Source organism: Microcaecilia unicolor, chromosome 4 (genome assembly GCF_901765095.1).
Source record: "Microcaecilia unicolor chromosome 4, aMicUni1.1, whole genome shotgun sequence".
Lineage (NCBI taxonomy): Eukaryota > Metazoa > Chordata > Amphibia > Gymnophiona > Siphonopidae > Microcaecilia > Microcaecilia unicolor.
The window spans coordinates 63,382,458-63,402,996 of record NC_044034.1 but is presented as its reverse complement, the minus strand read 5'-3'; the positions used below and the strand labels follow the sequence as shown (position 1 = coordinate 63,402,996).

Genomic DNA, 20,539 nt, shown 5'->3' with positions numbered 1-20,539 from the left:
TTAATGCTGCAGGACTCCGAGGGGGGTTAAAATGGGAGGAGGAGGAGAAGGGGGGATGGGCAACCCCCCCCCCTCCCAGTAAGGAACCACAGTCACTGAAGCCATAAGTCATATTATGCAGTAGCCTGGGGCTAAAGCTTGGGACTGCAGAGGTAAAAGCAGCAACTGACTCACTGGGATGGAGGGTCATGGACCAACCCAGGAGCAAAGACCCGCATACAACCTCAGGGGGGGACATAATCCATGAAATGGGTCTTGTGGGAGTTAGTCATAGAACCTTCTGCACCAGACAAGACCAATCCATACCATTTGCTAGAGGTAGAAGAATTCTGGAGAATGCCAGGATGTCAATGGAATAATACAGTATCTCTCTATAAAACCATTGGCTGGACTGGTCTAGCAGGCAGCACTCATTTAACTAATCTCGTCTTGTCTGGGTGCTCCAATTGCTTCTTTTAGCTCTTCTGAACCTCTAAAGTAATTACCACTTCCATCTACTTTTCTTACTTAGGAAGAAAAACTTTTTTTAAAGGAGGTAGCCGACTGCTGCAGCTATTTGTAATTCAATCATTTATAGCTTTATCTCATCTGAAACAGCTTCTTCCCTCTGCTCACTTTGCAAGCATCAGACTATCCTTGATCCACATTGGCTACAACATCAAATCTCTGACAATTGCCTACAGCTCTTTACCTCTTTCACGGGTGGAAAAAAGATTTTAGTAGCGAGTGTTTCTAAACATTCAGATCAGGAAAATCTTTTTCATACAATTTTCTCCCTTTTCGTTTGCTCCACTTTTCATTAGGAATAAACTGATGCCTTCCTTCCTGTCCTCATTGACGAGCTTACCCTTATCCCTAAACCTTTGCATGATGCAGCAGGTCCTCTTCCCCGGAGTCAACAGATAACAGGTACCAAATTTCACTGCAAGTGCAACCAGGCACGCTAGAGTGATTTTTTGTTTCTACCCATAAGTACAGTATGTATTGCCATACTGGTACAGACAAAAGTCCATCAGCCCGCATCCGTGTTCCAACAGCAGCCATCCGGTTACAAGTACCTGGCAACATCCCAAACAGTATAAATACATTTTATGCTGCGTACCCTAGAAATAAGCAGTGGATTTTCCCCAAGTTCATTTTACTAATGGCTTATGGACTTTCTTTTAGAAAGCTATCCAAACCTTTTTTTAAATCCTAAACTACTCCTTTATTACATTCTCTGACAATAAATTCCACAGTTTAATTACACAGAGTGAAGAAATATTTTCTCGATTCATTTTAAAATTTACTACTTTGTAGCTTTACTGCATGCCCCCTAGTCCTTATTTTTGGAAAGAGTAAACAAGCGATTCACACCTACCCGTTCCACTCCACTCATTTATAGACCTCTATCATATCTCCTCCTCAGCCGTCTTTTCTCAAAGCTGAAGAGCCCTAGTCGCTTTAGCCTTTCCTCATAGGGAAGTCATCCCATCCCCCTTTTATCATTTTTGTCACCCTTCTCTGTACGTTTTCTATTTCCACTATATTTTTTGAGATGTGGTGACCAGAATTGCACACAATATTCAAGGTGCGGTCGCACCATGGAGCGATACAAAGGCATTATAATGTTCTCATTTTTGTTGTCCATTCTTTCCTACAATCTTTTTGTTCCTTCTCTTATAGAGTCCATGTTAGAGATTGCATCCCCTTCTTTTTCAACTACAGTATTCCAACCACATGACTCAAAAAGTTGCCATATAACTCGAGTGGAGGAGTGGCCTAGTGGTTAGGGTGGTGGACTTTGGTCCTGGGAAACTGAGGAACCGAGTTTGATTCCCACTTCAGGCACGGGCAGCTCCTTGTTGACTCTAGCAAGTCACTTAACCCCTCCATTGCCCCATGTAAGCTGCATTGAGCCTGCCATGAGTGGGAAAGCGCAGGGTACAAATGTAACAAAAAAACAAACAAAAAAAGTATAGGTGGCAAAATATTTAACCAATTTTTAAAAGTCAAAAGTCAGGGGAATGACCTATATGCGATGCTACCCAGAATGTATCTAAATGATAATGAATAAAACCATTAAAATCAAATACGAGAAGTTTTATTAATCCTTTAGATATTTTCTACAATGTAATTGTTTGTGTGTGTTTCCTGCATCTAGACCGTCCTGAGACAGGGCCCATTGGCCGAAACATGACCACGTTGTCTGTTAGATTGTACATAAACCTCGAGTTTGAAAGCATTGTACAGCCTTCTTTTTTGAGTCACCGTCGCTGCTTCCTGTCTAATTGCAAGCCTGCAAGGGTTTTTGTTCTTTGTGTACACAGTTATCAAATGAGCACAGAAATTAGGGTGGAAAGTAGGGATGAGACCTATAGGCAACTATATACACACGGTAAGTTTTCTCATTCTTTCTTTACAAAATATCAATACCCTTAACAAACCTTTTACTAATACACAAATTTATTAGTTTGGAGCAGAGGATAAAGGTTTCTGTATTACTAACACAGCATAACCCAATGTTTCTATACTGCAAATACCTCCAAAAGTAGCTCACTGCTGTTTACAAAAATGTAAAAATGGAAACATGCTTTCCATGAATATACATCATAAAAGATATATAGGACAATCTAAAAACAATAAATTGTGTGAAATACAAAGTATTTTAAACCTTTCCTAAAAGAATAATATTCACTTATCTGTCAAAGACTACCAGGAAATGATCTAATATAATAAAACGCACCCTCAACGTTCTGAGGACAACGTTCTGAAGCCATCTGACGTCACTCCCAGGCTGAAGGGTTCGTGGATTCATGGTGTGAAGCCTTCAAGCCAGCCAGCCGTCTCTGCCCGCCCTTGCGTCAAACGTCATGACGTCGAGGGCGGAAAAAAAACAAAACAAATCCGGCAGCGAAGCGTCAGGGAAGGAGGCGGCGCTCCCGACGTCTAGCCTTCCCCTTCGCGCTCCGCCTTCTTCTGACGTCGAGAATGACGTCAAAAAAAGGCAGAACACAGCGAAGGGAAAGCTAGACGTCGGGAGCGCCGCCTCCTTCCCTGACGCTTCGCTGCCGGAACCGCCAAGGAGGTAAATTTAAAAGAAAGAAAAAAAAAAAAAAAAAGGATGTTGGGGGGAGAGAAGAGGGTGGCCAGTAAAGTACAACAATGGGAGCGGGAGGGCAGGGGAGAAACGACAGCATGGATGCGAAGGGGGGGGGGGAGAAGAGGGCGGGCCAGGCTGGGACATGGGGGAGAGAGGAGCATGGATGCGAGGGGGGGTCATGGAAGGGAGAGAGGGGACTTGCTGGAAAAGGATGAATGGAGGCGGCAGGGGACAGAGGAGCATGGATGGGCATGGATTGGGAGGGCAAGGCTCAGGGAGAGAGGGGAATTGCTGGAAAGGGATGAATGGAGGGGGCAGGGGACAGAGCACCATGGATGGGCATGGATTGGGAGGGCAGGGCTCAGGGAGAGAGGGGAATTGCTAGATAGGGATGAATGGAGGGGACAGATGGGCATGGATGGATATGGATTGCAGGACAGGGCTCAGGGAGAGAGGGGAATTGCTGGATAGGGATGAATGGAGGGGCCAGGTGACAGAGGAGCATGGATGGCCATGGATTGGAAGGGCAGGGCTCAGGGAGAGGGGAATTGCTGGATAGGGATGAATGGAGGGGACAGATGGGCATGGATGGATATGGATTGCAGGGCAGGGCTGAGGGAGAGAGGGAATTGCTGGATAGGGATGAATGGAGGGGGCAGGTGACAAAGGAACATGGATGGGCATGGATTGGGAGGGCAGGGCTCAGGGAGAGAGGGGAATTGCTGGAAAGGGATGAATGGAGGGGGCAGGGGACAGAGGAGCATGGATGGGCATGGATTAGGAGGGCAGGGCTCACGGAGAGAGGGGAATTGCTGGATAGGGATGAATGGAGGGGTCGGAGGGGCATGGATGGATATGGATTGCAGGGCAGGGCTCAGGGAGAGAGGGGAATTGCTGGATAGGGATGAATGGAGGGGACAGGTGACAGAGGAGCATGGATGGGCATGGATTGGGAGGGCAGGGCTCAGGGAGAGAGGGGAATTGCTGGAAAAGGATGAATGGAGGGGGCAGGGGACAGATGGGCATGGATTGGGAGGGCAGAGCTCACACTCTCTCTCTCATATACAAATCTTTCTGACTCTCACTCTCACACACTCTGTCTCACACACTGTATCACATTCACTCTCTATGTGCCACACAGTCACTCACACACTCGCTTGGTCTCACAGAGAATCTGTGTCTCACACACACTCTCTCTCTCTCTCTCTCCGCCACACACACACACTCTCTCCACACTGTGTCTCCACATACTTGCGCACACTCTCTCCACACACACTCTCTCACAAACACACTCACACCCAGACTCACTCTCTCCTCTCACACACTCACACTTTCACTCTCTCAGTCACTCTCACATACACTCTCCCAAACATACACACTCCGAGGAAAACCTTGCTAGCGCCCGTTTCATTTGTGTCAGAAACGGGCCTTTTTTACTAGTGTCCAATGTTCTGCAGCCTCAAACACCCAAACAGTTAAACATTTTATTTCTTTTTCCTTTAAAGCTAGGAAAATCAGAAATTGACTGAACTTGTAGCTTCAGTGCTTTTAAAGATGAAGAAAATTGAACCAATGGGTTCAGATATGACAGTGCAGTCATTTCACGAAAGTCAGTAAAATTTAAACAGAATTCTAGCCTCAACTGGTAGCCAATGAAGACAAATCAAATGAGGAGTAATTCTGTCAGTTTTAGATATGGAGAGTATTAATTGCTCAGCAGTAGTTTGGATAGTTTGCAACCTTTTCATCACTGCTTTTGAACAATCCAAACAAAAAATTATGTCTTACCTGATAAATTTCTTTCCTTTAGTCACAGCAGATGAATCCAGAGACTTGGGGGGTTATGTACATCTACCAGCAAGTGGAGATACAGCGCACTTAACTGCACTACCTTATTGGATGGAATGCTCCTTGGTCAGTCTATTTCTCATGACAAAGCAGAAAGAAACAGGATTATAGCATTTCTCCTTCCCCCCGGGAACTATAGCCCCAGAACTTCAAAGAAAAAAAAACAATCAACAATCTAAAATGGAAAATGAAGAGACACAAGTCAACAGGTAGAAAGCACAGAGAGGAACCATCTAAATTAGCATATGGACTCTGGATTAATCTGCTGCAACAAAAGGAAAGAATATCACGCAAGGCATCATTTCTTGTTCCTGGCGTCAGCAGCAGATGAATCCAGAGACTTGTGGGATGTAGCAAAGCAGTCCTTAAGTAGGGTGGGAACCTGAAGCTCCTGTGGATAGCCCAGATACTCCAAATTATGCCAGTGAACAAGCAGAAGTAGCCAAAAAGTAGTATCTGCCAGTTTCCTCCATGTAACAAAAAACGAGTTTTCGCCTCAAAAGAATCCACCCCTCGGACCACAAATGTTTGGAATCCGTCCAGAAAGGTGTTACCCTCTAGCAAAGTTACAGATGCGGTAGCCGCATTAAGGAAGTGAGCTATCATGGATATAAAAAGGCGCATCACCTGTTCAAATCCCAAGCAAAGCAGGAACAAATAATCCAACCACCAGAGCTCACTGGTCAGGGTCCAATAGTAGAGACGTAGACAGAACAGTGAACTAGGAAGAGGAATCAAAAAGAAAGTGAGATGCAAGGCAGAAACTCAAAAGAGTAAAACCTTTCTTCCCAAGAGCCATTTTTCGCAACCTGGTACAGTCAATGGTACTAAGTCACCTGGACTACTGCAACGCACTCTACATTGGCTGTAAAGAACAGACCATCAAGAAACTTCAGACAGCCCTGAATACCGCAGCCAGACTCATATTTGGAAAAACAAAATATGAAAGTGCAAAACACCTAAGAGAGAAACTGCACTGGCTCCCACTAAAAGAACGTACTACATTCAAGATCTGCACGATGGTTCATAAAATCATTCACGGCGATGCCCGACCTACATGCTAGATCTTGTGGACCTACCTCCTAGAAATGCTAAATGATCTGCCCGCATATTTCTTAACCTACACTTCCCCAACTGTAAAGGATTAAAATACAGACTAACACATGCATCCAGCTTTTCCTATATGAGCACTCAGCTGTGGAATGCACTACCAACTAACCTGAAAACAATTAATGATATAACCCACTTTCGCAAATCTCTGAAAACCTCTTTCAACAAGGCCTACCACGAGAATCCATAGCTTATTAAAACACTTCACCACTCTTCCCTTATTCTGAACGTCTTCATTCTGTACTGTTTGCCTAGCTCTTTTTTGTCATCCTCTTTGTAACACCAATTGTATCTTTACCCTGGAATGGCGATGCCATAACAGATCTGTGTAAGCCACATTGAGCCTGCAAATAGGTGGGAAAATGTGGGATACAAGTGCAATAAAATAAATAAAAATAAAATAAACTCCCCCCCCCCCCCCAAAAAAAAAAAAAAAAAAAGAGGAGAAAGGGGAAATTAAGTGTACCTGTACCCTAGGCAAAGGAAATTCGGAGGAAATCAAAATGTGAAAGTCAGGAGTTACGAAATCCTGCTAGAAATACCGAGTAGTGAAAAACTCGGGTGCCCAGACAATAGCACCTGAATCATCAAAATGAGGACGACGGTAATCAAACAGACACAGCTTCTTCCCGAGAACAAATCTGGGCTTTCTTTCTAAGTCATCACAAGTTGGCATCAAATGAGGAGAAAGGGGAAATTGAAGTGTACCTGCACCCTAGCAGAAGAAATCCAGAGGAACTGGACATGCCAAAGTCTGGAGTTCTGAAATCATTCTAGAATGAATACCCAGAGCAGTGAAACTCGAGTGCCCAGACGATAGCACCTGGATCGTAAAAATGAGGGCAAATCAAACAAAGAACGTCCAGACCTGTTCTCGGGAAGAATGCATCTTGGAGTCATCACAAGCGCCATGGCATCAACCTGTTAATACACCCCCAACAACAGAATGAATGAAGCAGAGAGCCAAACGAACCACCGTGACAACCAAGTGATGAAATGATGAGCTGGCCGCTGAAGACAGTGGCTTGGGTGGCACACAAATACAGACAAACTAGGATTGCGTGAAATATGCCAACCTTGAGTCCATATTAGGTCATGCAGGAAGACGTCAACTTCTGGACTCCTGGAATTATACAACAGTTGTTGCACCCAGGTAAAACAATATGCTATATGCAATGAGAGAGAAAGCCTCAGAAATGACGAGGAAAGCAACTTTGGAACTACCATGCAAGGCAGAGTGGTTTGGAGGGTCAGAGACGGAGATCAACAAGGAACCCCAGAAGTGGTGTGATGTGGAACTTGGTACAAGGCAGAATGGCCAAGATAGATGCCAGTTCACCCAGATGGTGAACAAACGCCCAGCCCCAAGAACCTAGTAGGGAAAGATGAACCCAACATGGGTGTTGAATCTGTGCTGATAAACCAGTAAGAAAGTCTTTCCCCCAAGGCTAGGGCAAATATTCCTTCACGATACTCCAAAACCTGTGTTGGAAACCATTGATGCATGGTGAAACTGAATACTATCCTTAGGCCTGAAAACAGGTAGCTGTTGTAAAAGAAACTTGCAGGCTACTCTGAGCCAAGAGTTGCAATCAGCCAATCACAGGGTATGGAAGAATCTGCAATCCCTTCCTGTGACGCAGGTAATACTTCCACCATGACCTTGAAACAAAAAATGTCCCTGGTAAAGAGGAAAGGCAGAATGAAAGAGTCACAAATTTATAATGGCCCCCACAGAAACAACCAGAGAAGACTGTTGTGGCAATGTAGAACACGAACAGAACACCACAATTCCCCAAGATGCATGTAGGAGTAGAAACTCTACTGGTGGCCTGAGTCTATTACAGGCTATAATGATCCCAATAAGAATGATGACTCTACTGAACTCCATGAGTATGTGGCAGGAATTTCCTCCCTTGGAACTACAAAGGGAATAGAACAACCTCCCATCCCCATCACTTGTTACAGGGAACACTCTCACTGCACTATCATGAAGCTGCAGATATCAGGTAGCTAGAAACTGCCTGAATGATGGACCTGAGCTTGCAAAGAAGTCCAAGAGAAAATCAGACTGAGTAAAGTTTTGTCTATTGGAGTGGGCTAGCCTAATGGTTAGTGCAATGGGCTTTGATCCTGGCAACCTGAGTTTGATTCTCACTGCAGCTACTTGTGACCTTAGGCCTAACCCTCCCATTGCACCATGTACAAAAAAAAAAACTGATTGTGAGGCCCTAGGGACAGAGAACATATCTGGTATCTAATGTGTACTGCTTTGTGTATGTCTAGTAGCACTATGGAAATTATTAGTACAAGTATTCCTCAAAGAGGTGTCTTGCTACTCTGAAACCAGAGGAGAGACCAGAGACCGAGAGGTACTGAAAATAATGGATTAATGAGAACGTCAACATGGATTAGTAAAGGGAAATCTTGCCTCACCAATCTATTACATTTCTTTGAAGGGGTGAACGAACATGTGGATAAAGGTGAGCCGGTTGATATTGTGTATCTGGATTTTCAGAAGGCGTTTCACAAAGTACCTCATGAAAGACTCCAGAGGAAATTGGAGAGTCATGGGATAGGAGGGTAGTGTTCTATTGTGATTAAAACTGGTTAAAAAGATAGAAACAGAGAGTAGGGTTAAATGGTCAGTATTCTCAATGGAGAAGGGTAGTTAGTGGGGTTCCCACGGGTCTGGCTGGGACCACTGCTTTTTAACATATTATAAATGACCTAGAGATGGGAGTAACTAGTGAGGTAATTAAATTTGCTGACAACACTGTTATTCAAAGTCGTTAAATCGCAGAAGATTGTGAAAAATTAGAAGACGACCTTATGAGACTGGGAGACTGGGCATCTAAATGGCAGGTGACGTTTAATGTGAGCAAGTGCGAAGTGATACATGTGGGAAAGAGGAACCTGAATTATAGCTACGTCATGCACGGTTCCACGTTAGGGGTCATCGGCCAAGAAAGGGATCTTGGCTTCGCTGTTGATACATTGAAATGTTCTGCTCAGTGTGCTGTGGCAGCTAAGAAAGCAAATAAAATGTTAGGTATTATTAGGAAAGGAATGGAAAACAAAAGTGAGGACGTTATAATGCCTTTGTATCAGTCCATGGTGTGGACTAATACATCTTCTAGGATTATAGAGATTTCATTCAGTTTCTCCGACTCCTCAGCTTCAAATACCATTTCTGGAACCGGTATCGCTCCCAAATCTTCCTTGGTGAAGACCGAAGCAAAGAATTCATTTAATCTCTCCTCTATGGCTTTGTCTTACCTGATAGCCCCTTTTACCCCTCAGTCATCTAGCGGGCCACCGATTCTTTTGCAGGCTTCCTGCTTTTAATATACCTAAAAATATTCTCTGTGTTTTTGCCTCCAAAGCAATCTTTTTTTCAAAGTCCCTCTTAGCCTTCCTTATCAGCGCTTTGCATTTGACTTGACATTCCTTATGCTGTTTCTTATTATTGTCGCTCTGTTCCTTCTTCCATTTTCTGAAGGATTTCTTTTAGCTCTAATAGCTTCCTTCACCTCACTCTTTAACCATGCCGGCTGTCGTTTGGTCTTCCGTTCTTTTTTAATATGCGGAATATATTTGGCATAGGCCTCCAGGATGGTATTTTTGAACAGTATCCATGCCTGATGTAAATTTTGACCATCGCAGCCACTCAGTTTTTTTTTCACCGTTTTTCTCATTTTATCAGTCTCCTTTTTGAAAGTTAAACGCTAACGTATTGGATATCCTGTGTATACTACTCTAAAGCTAATTCAAACCTGATCATATGATCACTTATCAAGCGGCCCCATCCACCATTACCTCCCACACCAGATCATGCGATCCATTACGCATTAGGTTTAGAATTTTTCCTTCTCGTCAGCTCCTGTACCAGCTGCTCCATAAAGCAATCCTTGATTTTGTCAAGGAATTTTACTTCCCTAGCATGCCCCGATGTTACATTTACCAATCAATATCGGGGAAATTGAAATCACCCATTACTGTGTTGCCCAGTTTGTAATTTCTGATAACATTTCTACATCCATCTGTTCATCCTGGCCAGGTGGACAGTAGTACACTCCTATCGCTATCCTTTTCCCCTTTAAACATGGAATTTCAATCCACAGGGATTCCAAGATGTGTTTTCTTTCTTGTTGATTTTTCAATCTATTTGATTCTAGGCCCTCAATTCGATCCACCCTATCACTACAATATAATTTCTACTCCGGTATGAAAGTGTCCCACTGGTTATCCTCCTACCACCAGGTCTCAGAGATTCCTATTATATCTAATTTTTCATTTAGAGTTAGTATATATTGCACTAAATGAAACTCTCCCATCTTATTTCTAAGACTTCTGGCATTTGCATATAGACATTTCAAACTATGTTTGTTGTTCCTATTTACATCATGCTCTGTACTTGACTGTATTAAATTGCTATCTTTTGCCTGATTTTTATTTTAGGACACCTGATCTACTGCAGTCTCTTTTGCAACCTCACTATCAGGATACCCTACCTTCCCTGTTTTGATATCTTTAAAAGATACCTTAGTCCGAACCATGCGCTTTTGAGCCACTGTTGGCCTTCCCCCAGTCTCTAGTTTAAAAGCTGCTCTATCTCCTTTTTAAACACCGATGCCAGCAACCTGGTCCCACCCTGGTTAAGGTGGAGCACATCCTTTCGGAATAGGCTCCCCCCTCCCCAGAATATTGCCCAGTTCCTAACAAATCTATGAGGTGGATATTAAACAGATTTGGAATTGGTGTACTCGGGGAGGGGGGGGGGGGGGGTTTCTCTACTCATCAGTTTTGATGCTGAAGATGCGTTTAATAGGGTGGAGTGGGGGGGGGGGGGAGGGTTCTTCTTTGGGGTGTTGAAAGCCTATTGTCTGGAAGGCTTTTTCACTAGTGCCGTGAGGGCATTATAAGCCGGCCCAAGGGCCCAAATTTTTAATGGTTTGCTGTCCACCCCATTTTGCACTTGGTAGAAGCACGCACCAAGACTGTCCATAGTCATCTCTGTTTGCGCTAACCCTTGATCCTCTGGGTGAGGAGATCCAGGAGAACCCAGAAATTAGAGGTGTGTCCATTGGTACTAAAATTTTTAACTGGCAGCAATTTGCAGATTATCTGTTAGTGCTATCTTTCAGAGCCTCCAAGAAGTGGACCAGTTTACAGTTTTTGCATTATTTTTCATCCTTACCTTGGGAAAGCTTCTCTCGGGTTCAGTTGTCAGCTTCGAGAGCTCTTGACTGGTGATGCCTGGGACAGATTTCTGTTTCATGGGTCTGTGGAGAACTGATTAAGAACACACCTCTACGAGGCTACAAAAGCTTATGCCACATCTGGTACATGGGGATCAAACGGGCTTCACTGCAGGAGATGACAAGCATTCAATAATATTAGAAGAGCTTCCACTTGATCCATGAAGCAGTCAACACCCAGCAACCCATGATGCTCCTTTCTCTAGATGCCGAAAAGGCATTTGATCGGGTCAATTGGGCTTTCATGTTTGCGGTATTGGAGTACATGGGTTTCGCGGGTCGATTCATCTCGTGGCTTAGATTGATCTATGCCCACCGCTGGCTGTTTTGAGGATCAACGGGATTAGTTCGGACCCGATAACATTGGAACAGGGGACACGCCAGGGCTGTGCGTTATCGTCCCTGTGTTTGCCTTGACAATGCAGCCATTGGCCCAGTACATACGCCGACAACCGCATATACACGGCCTAACGGTGGGGCGCATGACACACAAAATTATGTTATTCGCTGATGTCCTTTTAACAGTGACTCAACCAAGTCATTGCCTCAGGTAATGCAGGGATTGAGTCAATATGGGACAGTTATCGGGGTTCCGGGTGAATATGGGGCAAATCGGAGGCTTTGGGACTTGGACTAACGACGGCGAGGAAGCTTCATTACGGCAGCAGTTCCGGTCAAATTGGTCACTCGTTCCCTTAGATATCTAGGCATTCAATTAACACCCAACTTAGCGGATCTCCATCAGGCTAATTTCCCCCCGAAACTCAAAGAACTATTTCGAGATCTAGATCAATGGGAGGGATCAGAATTGTCTTGGTTGGGACGGGTAGCAGCTATCAAAATGATGAGTTGTTGAAACTTTTATACTTATTTCTAGCATTGCCACTGCCAGTGCCAGTGGGGTTCTTTCGCGGGCTCAATCGAAAAGTCTTTGCTTACATATGGCAACATAAACCGCCCTGAGTAAGAGCAGCTATTATATACCAAACTAAAAAGTGGGGGGGGCATGGGAATCCCAAATTTCATCCTACACCACCAAGTGGCACAATTGCGTGTGCTAGCGGAGTGGAGCTTTGGTAGTGTAAAACCATGGATCCAATGGAGCAGCACTGGTTGGGGCTGACAAACCTACGTTCCATAATATGGATGCCAAGGGGTCAGGTTCAGGCCTACATTAGGAGAGCCCCTTTGGCGGTACAATATCCCTTACAGACTTGGATGGCTATAAGAAAGAGATGTTTTCCCAACAGAATATATTTCCAGCAGATGGCGATAAAAACCGCCCTGGGTTGTCTATTGGGGATGGACAACCCACTATATGGCCAGTGGGAGAAGAGAGGACTTGGCACTTTAGGCCAAATATGGGAAGAGGGCCAGATGGTACCATCTGTGGAGTTACAAGAGGAGTATGGTTTGCCCTCATATCATTTGTTTCATTATAACTGCCTCAGAGACTATGTAAATAGAGCCAAATAGAATTGTCCTTAATGGCCATAGAAAAAGCGGTGAGGGTGGGAAGTCATAGGGGGTATGTCTCTCGCCTCTACGAGGCTTTGCTTAATGATAAGGGGCCAATATTGTACTACAGTCAATGTTGGGAAAGGGATTTACAAGTAAACAACATAGAATACACACAATGGGAAAAAGCCTTGGAATGTATGTTACAGGTCTCTATCTCTAGTTCGATGATTGAAAACAGTTATAAAATATTATATCATGGTATTATACACCTAAACGATTGGTAAAAATGTATGGCCATGGGTCTGATCAGTGCTGGAGGGGTTGTGCAGCAGGGGGGACATGCTTCAAATCTGGTGGTCCTGCCCAAAGACTCAACTCTATTGGTCAGAACTGCTGGATATGTTTGCCCAAGTGACTGCAGTACGATATCCTACCAAACCAGAGACTTGCTTACTACACATTCGCCCACCGGGAGTTTGGCTTTCAGATCATCGGATCACATCAATCTGGCTAGAAGCTGGAAAAATCGCCTTGGCATCGGCGTGGAAAAGCTCAGAGGCACCACCAGCACTAAAAAGTGGTATATAAGATGGACTACCTTTATCAAATGTCCAAAATGACAGCTATACAATCCGGACATATAACGAAGTTCAATGTGCAATGGGAACGGTATAGAGCATGGAGAGCACAAAGTGGAATAAATCTGGATGCCCCTAAGTTGATTGTTCCAAGACTTTGAATGTTCTACGCTTGAACATGTCATCATCGGCCTTCAATAGTACTATGGGTTTAGACATCAGGGGAGGGGGGATGGGGGGGGACCTTTTGTGTACTGTTTAAAGTTGATTACTCATTCAATGTATATTATCTGTTTAGGTAACTATTTTAAAAATTTCAATAAACATACTTGGGGGAAAAAAAGCACACACCTCTGCAGGACCCTCTTTGGTTACTGGAGCAGAGGGAGCAAGATTTGGGACACCCTCTCTGCGACTCCTGCATAGTGGATGATATTCAGGTGATCCCCAGGACAGTTTTTACTGCAGAAATACAGGAAAGTCATTTTTCACTATTTACGGGGCTTATTTCGCCCAGAATACGGCCTAACTGGTAGATAAGGGGAACACAACTCTTTCATGGCCTCTGTCAGTGTTGACCCATTCAGAGGTTTTGATCAGCCATATTCTAATATTTACATTAGGTTTTGGGTTACTGTCTCCAATCTCCATTGAGAGGATTGCGAGCACCTAGAGATACACTCTTTGTTAGTAAATTTTTATTAGGTAAAAAAAAGTATTCCCCCTTCTATTTGGTATTGGAGAAACAGACTTCATTCCTTGATGCTATGGGAATCATTTTTTACATCTCTCCCCATGAAAGCAGAAGAAATTCCTGCCAGTTTGGGGTGCATACCTACAGCAGATATCTCCCGCATCTCGAGCCAAATTCTTAAACAAGTTCTCTGTTATGCATCGAGATCTCATCCATATGTCCTAGGCTCTGGAGATTGGAAAGTGATTGGATACTGAAGGTAGGAGAATGTATGCAAGCTCTGGTTTTGATCCTGGGCCTAAGAGTTGTGGCCCAAACTGCTTATTTGTTGGCTACATGTTTACATGGCAAGTTGAACCTTTCTATGGGGATCTGTTCTTTGGCATTGTGGGACGAGTATTGGTACTTCCTTCAATAAAAAGAATTTTGTAAGTGTGCTAGAATAAAATAAACCCGGGGGGGGGGGGGGGGGGGGGACCGGCACAAGAGACGCCCTCCCGGAGATAAACCCAGCCCAGCTGAACCAGTGAAGCAGCAGTAAAAGCAAGGCACTCCAGTTCACAGGCTAAGATGGCCAACAAAGCCCTGTCAGCAATCTGAAAGAGACCATCCTACATTTCACTTGCACAGGAAAAAAAAAAAAACCAGCAAGGCCTACCTGACCACTTAACTGCTGAAGAAAGCCCCCAAAGCTTGCAGAAAGACGCAGTGTTGCTCCCCACCATGAAGGGCAGCCACAACATGCAGGTACCGCTTGGATCTCTTTCAGGGAGAGAAAACTAACAACTTATAGCAGCAGCTTCAGAGAGCATTTTCCATCTCACAGATAGGCTGCAGAGAATACCTTCTCCTGCTTTAGACTTAGCCTGGCCTCAGAATGACATCCTATAGTATATCTCCTATCAAACTGAGCTCTCTTTTTCATCAAGCACTGCCATTTCCTCCCCTCACCCTCCCCACTGACAGTTTGAACTTCGTGGGTGTGGCTTGGATCTCTTTCAGGGGGAGGAAAACTAACAACTTATAGCAGCAGCTTCAGAGAGCATTTTCCATCTCACAGATAGGCTGCAGAGAATACCTTCTCCTGCTTTAGACTTAGCCTGGCCTCAGAATGACATCCTATAGTATATCTCCTATCAAACTGAGCTCTCTTTTTCATCAAGCACTGCCATTTCCTCCCCTCACCGTCCCCACTGACAGTTTGAACTTCGTGGGTGTGGCTTGGATCTCTTTCAGGGAGAGAAAACTAACAACTTATAGCAGCAGCTTCAGAGAGCATTTTCCATCTCACAGATAGGCTGCAGAGAATACCTTCTCCTGCTTTAGACTTAGCCTGGCCTCAGAATGACATCCTATAGTATATCTCCTATCAAACTGAGCTCTCTTTTTCATCAAGCACTGCCATTTCCCTCCCCTCACCCTCCCCACTGATAGTTTGAACTTCGTGGGTGTGGCTTGGATCTCTTTCAGGGAGAGAAAACTAACAACTTATAGCAGCAGCTTCAGAGAGCATTTTCCATCTCACAGATAGGCTGCAGAGAATACCTTCTCCTGCTTTAGACTTAATCCTACCCACCCTACCCCTCTACCCACCCACCCCTAGAGTGACATGTCTTATATAACCTCCCTATCAACCCACTCATTACTTTACCTCAGCCATTTCTATTCTTCTATCACCTTCTCGCACTACTCCAACCAGAGTTACACCTAATCACACTGACCACCCTTCAACATCTTCTGTCCTTCTGTGACTGTTCTCTTGTGCTTGACTGCTTAAATATTTTAAATTTAAATGCTTTACTTTTTGTCTATTAGATTGTAAGCTCTTTGAGCAGGGACTGTCTTTCTTCTGTGTTTGTACAGCGCTGCGTACACTTTGTAGCGCTCTAGAAATGTTAAATAGTAGTAGTAGTAGTAGTACCGCTGCTGACTCATTCTGCTCTCTGCCATCGGAGCCTACTACAGGCACACATCTACCCTCTTGCAGCCCTGATACCAGGGGCACTAGTATCTCTCCATAGGGTGGGGAAGGTACCTGGGGTGCCCAAGTGTACCACCTAAAGGAGGCACCACTCAACCACACAACCCTCTAGCTTAACTCAACTGAGAGACCAAGAACAGGAGCTGCTAACAGATGAGACCAGGAGCTTGTGAGATACCAGGAGCTTGTGAGATACCAAATCAAAAGAAAAAAACAGATCAAAAAAGACAAAAAAAATAGAACAGGAGGGTAACAGAAGAAGTGGTTTATTACAAGTTACCCGACGTGGCCACGTTTCGCCCTCAGGCTGCGTCAGGGGTAAAAAAACTACAAAATAAAAATACATGAGTAAAACAAACTTCACCATTGTACATTTGATAATAAAACATATCTAAAAACACTATCACATCACATAAAATAAAAACAGTTCTATTGATATACATTTAGTGTTGATATTATATTTTGTGTTGATATGTCTTGTATTAAAATTATTATTTTATTTTATTGTATGCATATTTAATTTGAATGTTTTTAACTGATATTGATTTGATATTATATTTTATTGTATTATGTTTTTAGATTTGATCTGTTTTTATTTTATGTGATGTGATAGTGTTTTTAGATATGTTTTATTATCAAATATACAATGGTGAAGTTTATGTTTTACTCTTACTCATTATGTATTTTTATTTTGTAGTTTTTTTACCCCTGACGCAGCCTGAGGGCGAAACGTGGCCACGTCGGGTAACTTGTAATAAACCACTTCTTCTGTTACCCTCCTGTTCTATTTTTTTGTCTTTTTTGATCTGTTTTTTTTCTTTTGATTTGCCATTTCTGTGGCAGATCTTTGCCTTTTTTTTTGTTTCTGTCTGCTTGTGAGATACCATCCATCCGCCTGCTGGAAATAAAGAATACTGACTAAGCAAGGAGCATTCCATCCTATAAGTGCAATTCAGCTCTCTATCTCCACCTGCTGGGCTGATGAACATAACCCACAAGTCTCTGGATTCATCTATAGCTAACGCTAAGGAATAGATATTACAGTAACCGATTTCAGATAGAAATAATTCCTGAACTAAAAGATAAAAATCATGTTTCTTAAAAAAAAAAAAAAAAAATTAGACATCTCTTTCCTTATTAGGTGAAATGCTTTTCTTAGTAGGTTGACCTGAGATTTTAATAAAAGCATATTAAAAAACATACCTAAAACTTTTGAGGTAGGCAACACTGTAAAATGCTTTCAACAAAAAAATTCTATACACATGAACATATAGATACAATATACAAAATGAATATGAACTAACTAGCTAACAGCAAAAGCTGGAAAGAGCAGTCCTTACTTTTTACACATAGTGCAGAGCTTCTTTGGAGCAGGTTTATGTGAGAATGATGAAAGGCAGGTCGTTGAACAAAAAAGGTGTGCTGATCCTTTTCGCTGATATGCAGTCTGCCCCTTCTGCAAAGGTTTTTTGCAGTTTGCACAAGTAACTTTAATAGGTTTGGGAAGTTGCTGTTGGGCAGAAGGCTGGAAAACCTGTTTTGGAAGTGAGGCCACTGGGGATAAGGAATCCACACCAGGTTGCTTCTGATTCCTGGGAAAAGAAGCTGACTGGGATATCCAAGAATCTTTAAAAAGAAAAAAAAAAAAGAAAAAGAAAAAAGTACACGAATGTAGCTATTTGAACATATGGCATACATGAAAATTTTATGTTAATATTAATAAATTAGATCTTACCTGCTAATCTGCTTTCCTTTATTCCCTCCAGATCAGCCCAGAATGCAACTGATGGGTTATGCAGGTGGAGACTGAAATCTCTGACTCTAGAGAGAGTCGATAAGAGCCTTGGCCAACCGAAACTAGACTCAGTATTATCTTAAAGCAGAAGAAGAAAGGAAGCCTATTCTGTGCCATGGGGAAACTTGAGCAGCCACCCCGGAAATACTCACATTGAACATATGTCTCTTACATAATGTGACTGAACAAACAAATCGTACTAAACACTTTGCTGTGTTAATGAAACAGCAAACTCGCAAAGCAGCTCCCCAGAAAAAGAACAAAGCTGCCACCGACAATACATCATCTCTGCCCGAATCTAAAGGGAGGAATCCGGGCCGGGCCGGAGGGACTAAAGGAAAGCAAATTAGCAAGCAAGATCTAATTTCTCCTTCCTTAGCGTCCCTCCGGACCAGCCCAGAATGCAACTGATGGGAAGTAACAAAGAAATATCTTATGGGAGGGACCCTAGCAACCCCACTGTGAGGACGCTCGCACCAAAAACTGTATCCTGATGACTGAACATCCAATCGGTAATGCTTCAAAAAAGAATACAAAGATGACGACGTAGTCACCTACCAGATTTCCAAAGGAGGTACCAGGAAACGCTCCATCCATGACACAGCTTGACCTCTGGTAGAATCAGCCTTTACACCTTGTGGGATATAGGCCTGCTGGTGAGACGGTAAGCAGAAGCAATTATTTGTTTAAGCCACCTAAAAATAATAGGCTTAGACGGTGCCAAAAGTTGGCAGGACCCGCCAAACAACAAGAAGAGAATCTGTACGTATAAAGCTCTCAGTCACTTTGACATAGTGCTTCAAAACTCACCTGACATCCAAACACAGTAAACAGCATTGGTCCTCTGAACCCGAGGAAAAACCCAAAACAGGCAAAACCACAGACACATAAAACCAAGACAGGACCTTAGGCACAAAGGAAGGAACTGGATGAAACAACCCATTCCTTAGAAAATTCCAAAAAGAGAGACCTGCAAGAAAGAGCCTGAAGCTCTGATACCCTCCTAGCTGAGACAATGGCTAACACACACAATTAAGTGTTAAATGCTTCACACAGCAAGAAGCCCAAGGCTCCAAGGGCGCCCTAGTAAGAACTGATAGAACCAAATTCAAATCCCAAACAGAAAAGACAGCCCAAGAGGGAGGACAAGAAGACTCGCTCCCCGAAGAAACCTAGAAATATCCGATGGCTAGACAAAATCTTACCCCAAACACACCCCCGAAAACATGAGTGCCGCTATCTGAACCTTTAGAGAAGCAAGCGCCAAGTCTTTATCAAAGCCCTGCTGCAAGAAATCCAAAACCTCAGGGACAGAAGCATGAAACTGAAAAATGCTATGATCTGAACACCATGCCTCAAATACTCTCCAAATTCTGATATAATTAAGTGAAGTAGAACAAACAACGTGAACGAAGCATTGTGGCAGTTACTTTGGCGGAGAAGCCTCGCTTCTTCAACCAAGCCCACTCAAGGGCCAAGCTGTAAAACAAAAATTGAGCTGGGTCTGGATCAACCGGAGACACTCCCCCTGGCATATACTGCCAAACTTCATGCCCCCCACCCCCTAACAGGAAGTGTAGAACAACCTGTTTCTCTGGGTCTATCTTCAGGAAGCCAAGGGATCTTAGCTTCTCCTAGACTGCGAACCAACTTATCCAACTCTTCTCCAAAAAGGAGAGAATCCAAAAAAGGGAAACTTGCTCAATTTAGATTTAGAAGCCACATCTGCAGCCCACCCCCCATAACCACAGCGAACACCTAGCCACTACACAAGGCCATAGGCTGACGAAGCCCTGAGCAGGTCATATAGGGAGTCCGACAGAAAGGCAGACCCCATCTCAATTTTTGTGACTTCATTTACTAAAGGAGAAAATCAGAAGAAGCTCTATTCAAAACATGTTCTGACCACTGGAGACATGCCTTAGCAACCAAGGAACCACAGATGGCTGCCTGAACTGCCAAGGCAGAGATATCAAAGGTACTCTTCAAATGAGCTTCCATAGGCCTATCCTGAACATCTTTAAGAGCAGTACCCCATCCACAGGGACTGTATTCGCTTAGTAACCACTGAGACTACTGCGTCCACCACTGGAGGCTTAAAAAGGGTTTTGTCATCTGGCACAGAATGAAGATGAATCATAGACCTTGCTAGCCTAAAAGGAGAATCTGGGGAATCCCACTGAGCCTGAATGATATCCCGGATATCCTGAAGCATAGGGAACATTTTCCCTAGCTTTCTAATCCCCTTAACTAGAAGATCAACTTTCCTGGTTTCTACTACTGAAGGTTGTTCCTCCTCAAAATGCAAGATAGAAGACAGTAAGGAAATGAGCTATTGCAAAACTTCTTTATGGAAGAATCTCATTACTGAGGGATCCTCTCCAGGGATCAAGGATTCTTCCCTGAGTTCTAAATCAGAGGGGTCTTCAGGAAGTATATCCTCACCTAATAAATCTGGTCCCTCCAAAGCCAACCTATCCTGATATGGCTCAGAAGTCAAATCATCGTCCAGGTCCCATGCCCCCCTGGGGCACTTAAGAAGTTAAGGCTGGAGAGCCTGTTGAAGAAACTGGAAGTGGCTTTGACTTGTGCAGTAAAAGAAGCTTTATACATCTGCACAACAAATTCTGGCTGGAAACCCTCTCCAGAGGCCCCTGAGGGCATAGAAGATGGAAAAACTGGCTGCTTCAAGTCAGGAAGCTGAAGAGAAACAGACCTGTCAGCCAAGG

The 20,539-nt window shown here is 43.7% G+C and overlaps 1 protein-coding gene across 1 annotated transcript in view; it reads right to left on the bottom strand.

Annotated features, from left to right (window-relative positions):
• Positions 1-20,539, bottom strand: part of ZMYM2 (zinc finger MYM-type containing 2) — a 552,630-nt gene that overhangs the window by 460,451 nt on the left and 71,640 nt on the right. Inside the window, exon 5 of the mRNA XM_030202393.1 lies at positions 17,356-17,641. Coding sequence (XP_030058253.1) covers positions 17,356-17,641 — 286 coding nt within the window. The remainder of the gene's footprint in view (positions 1-17,355; positions 17,642-20,539) is intronic.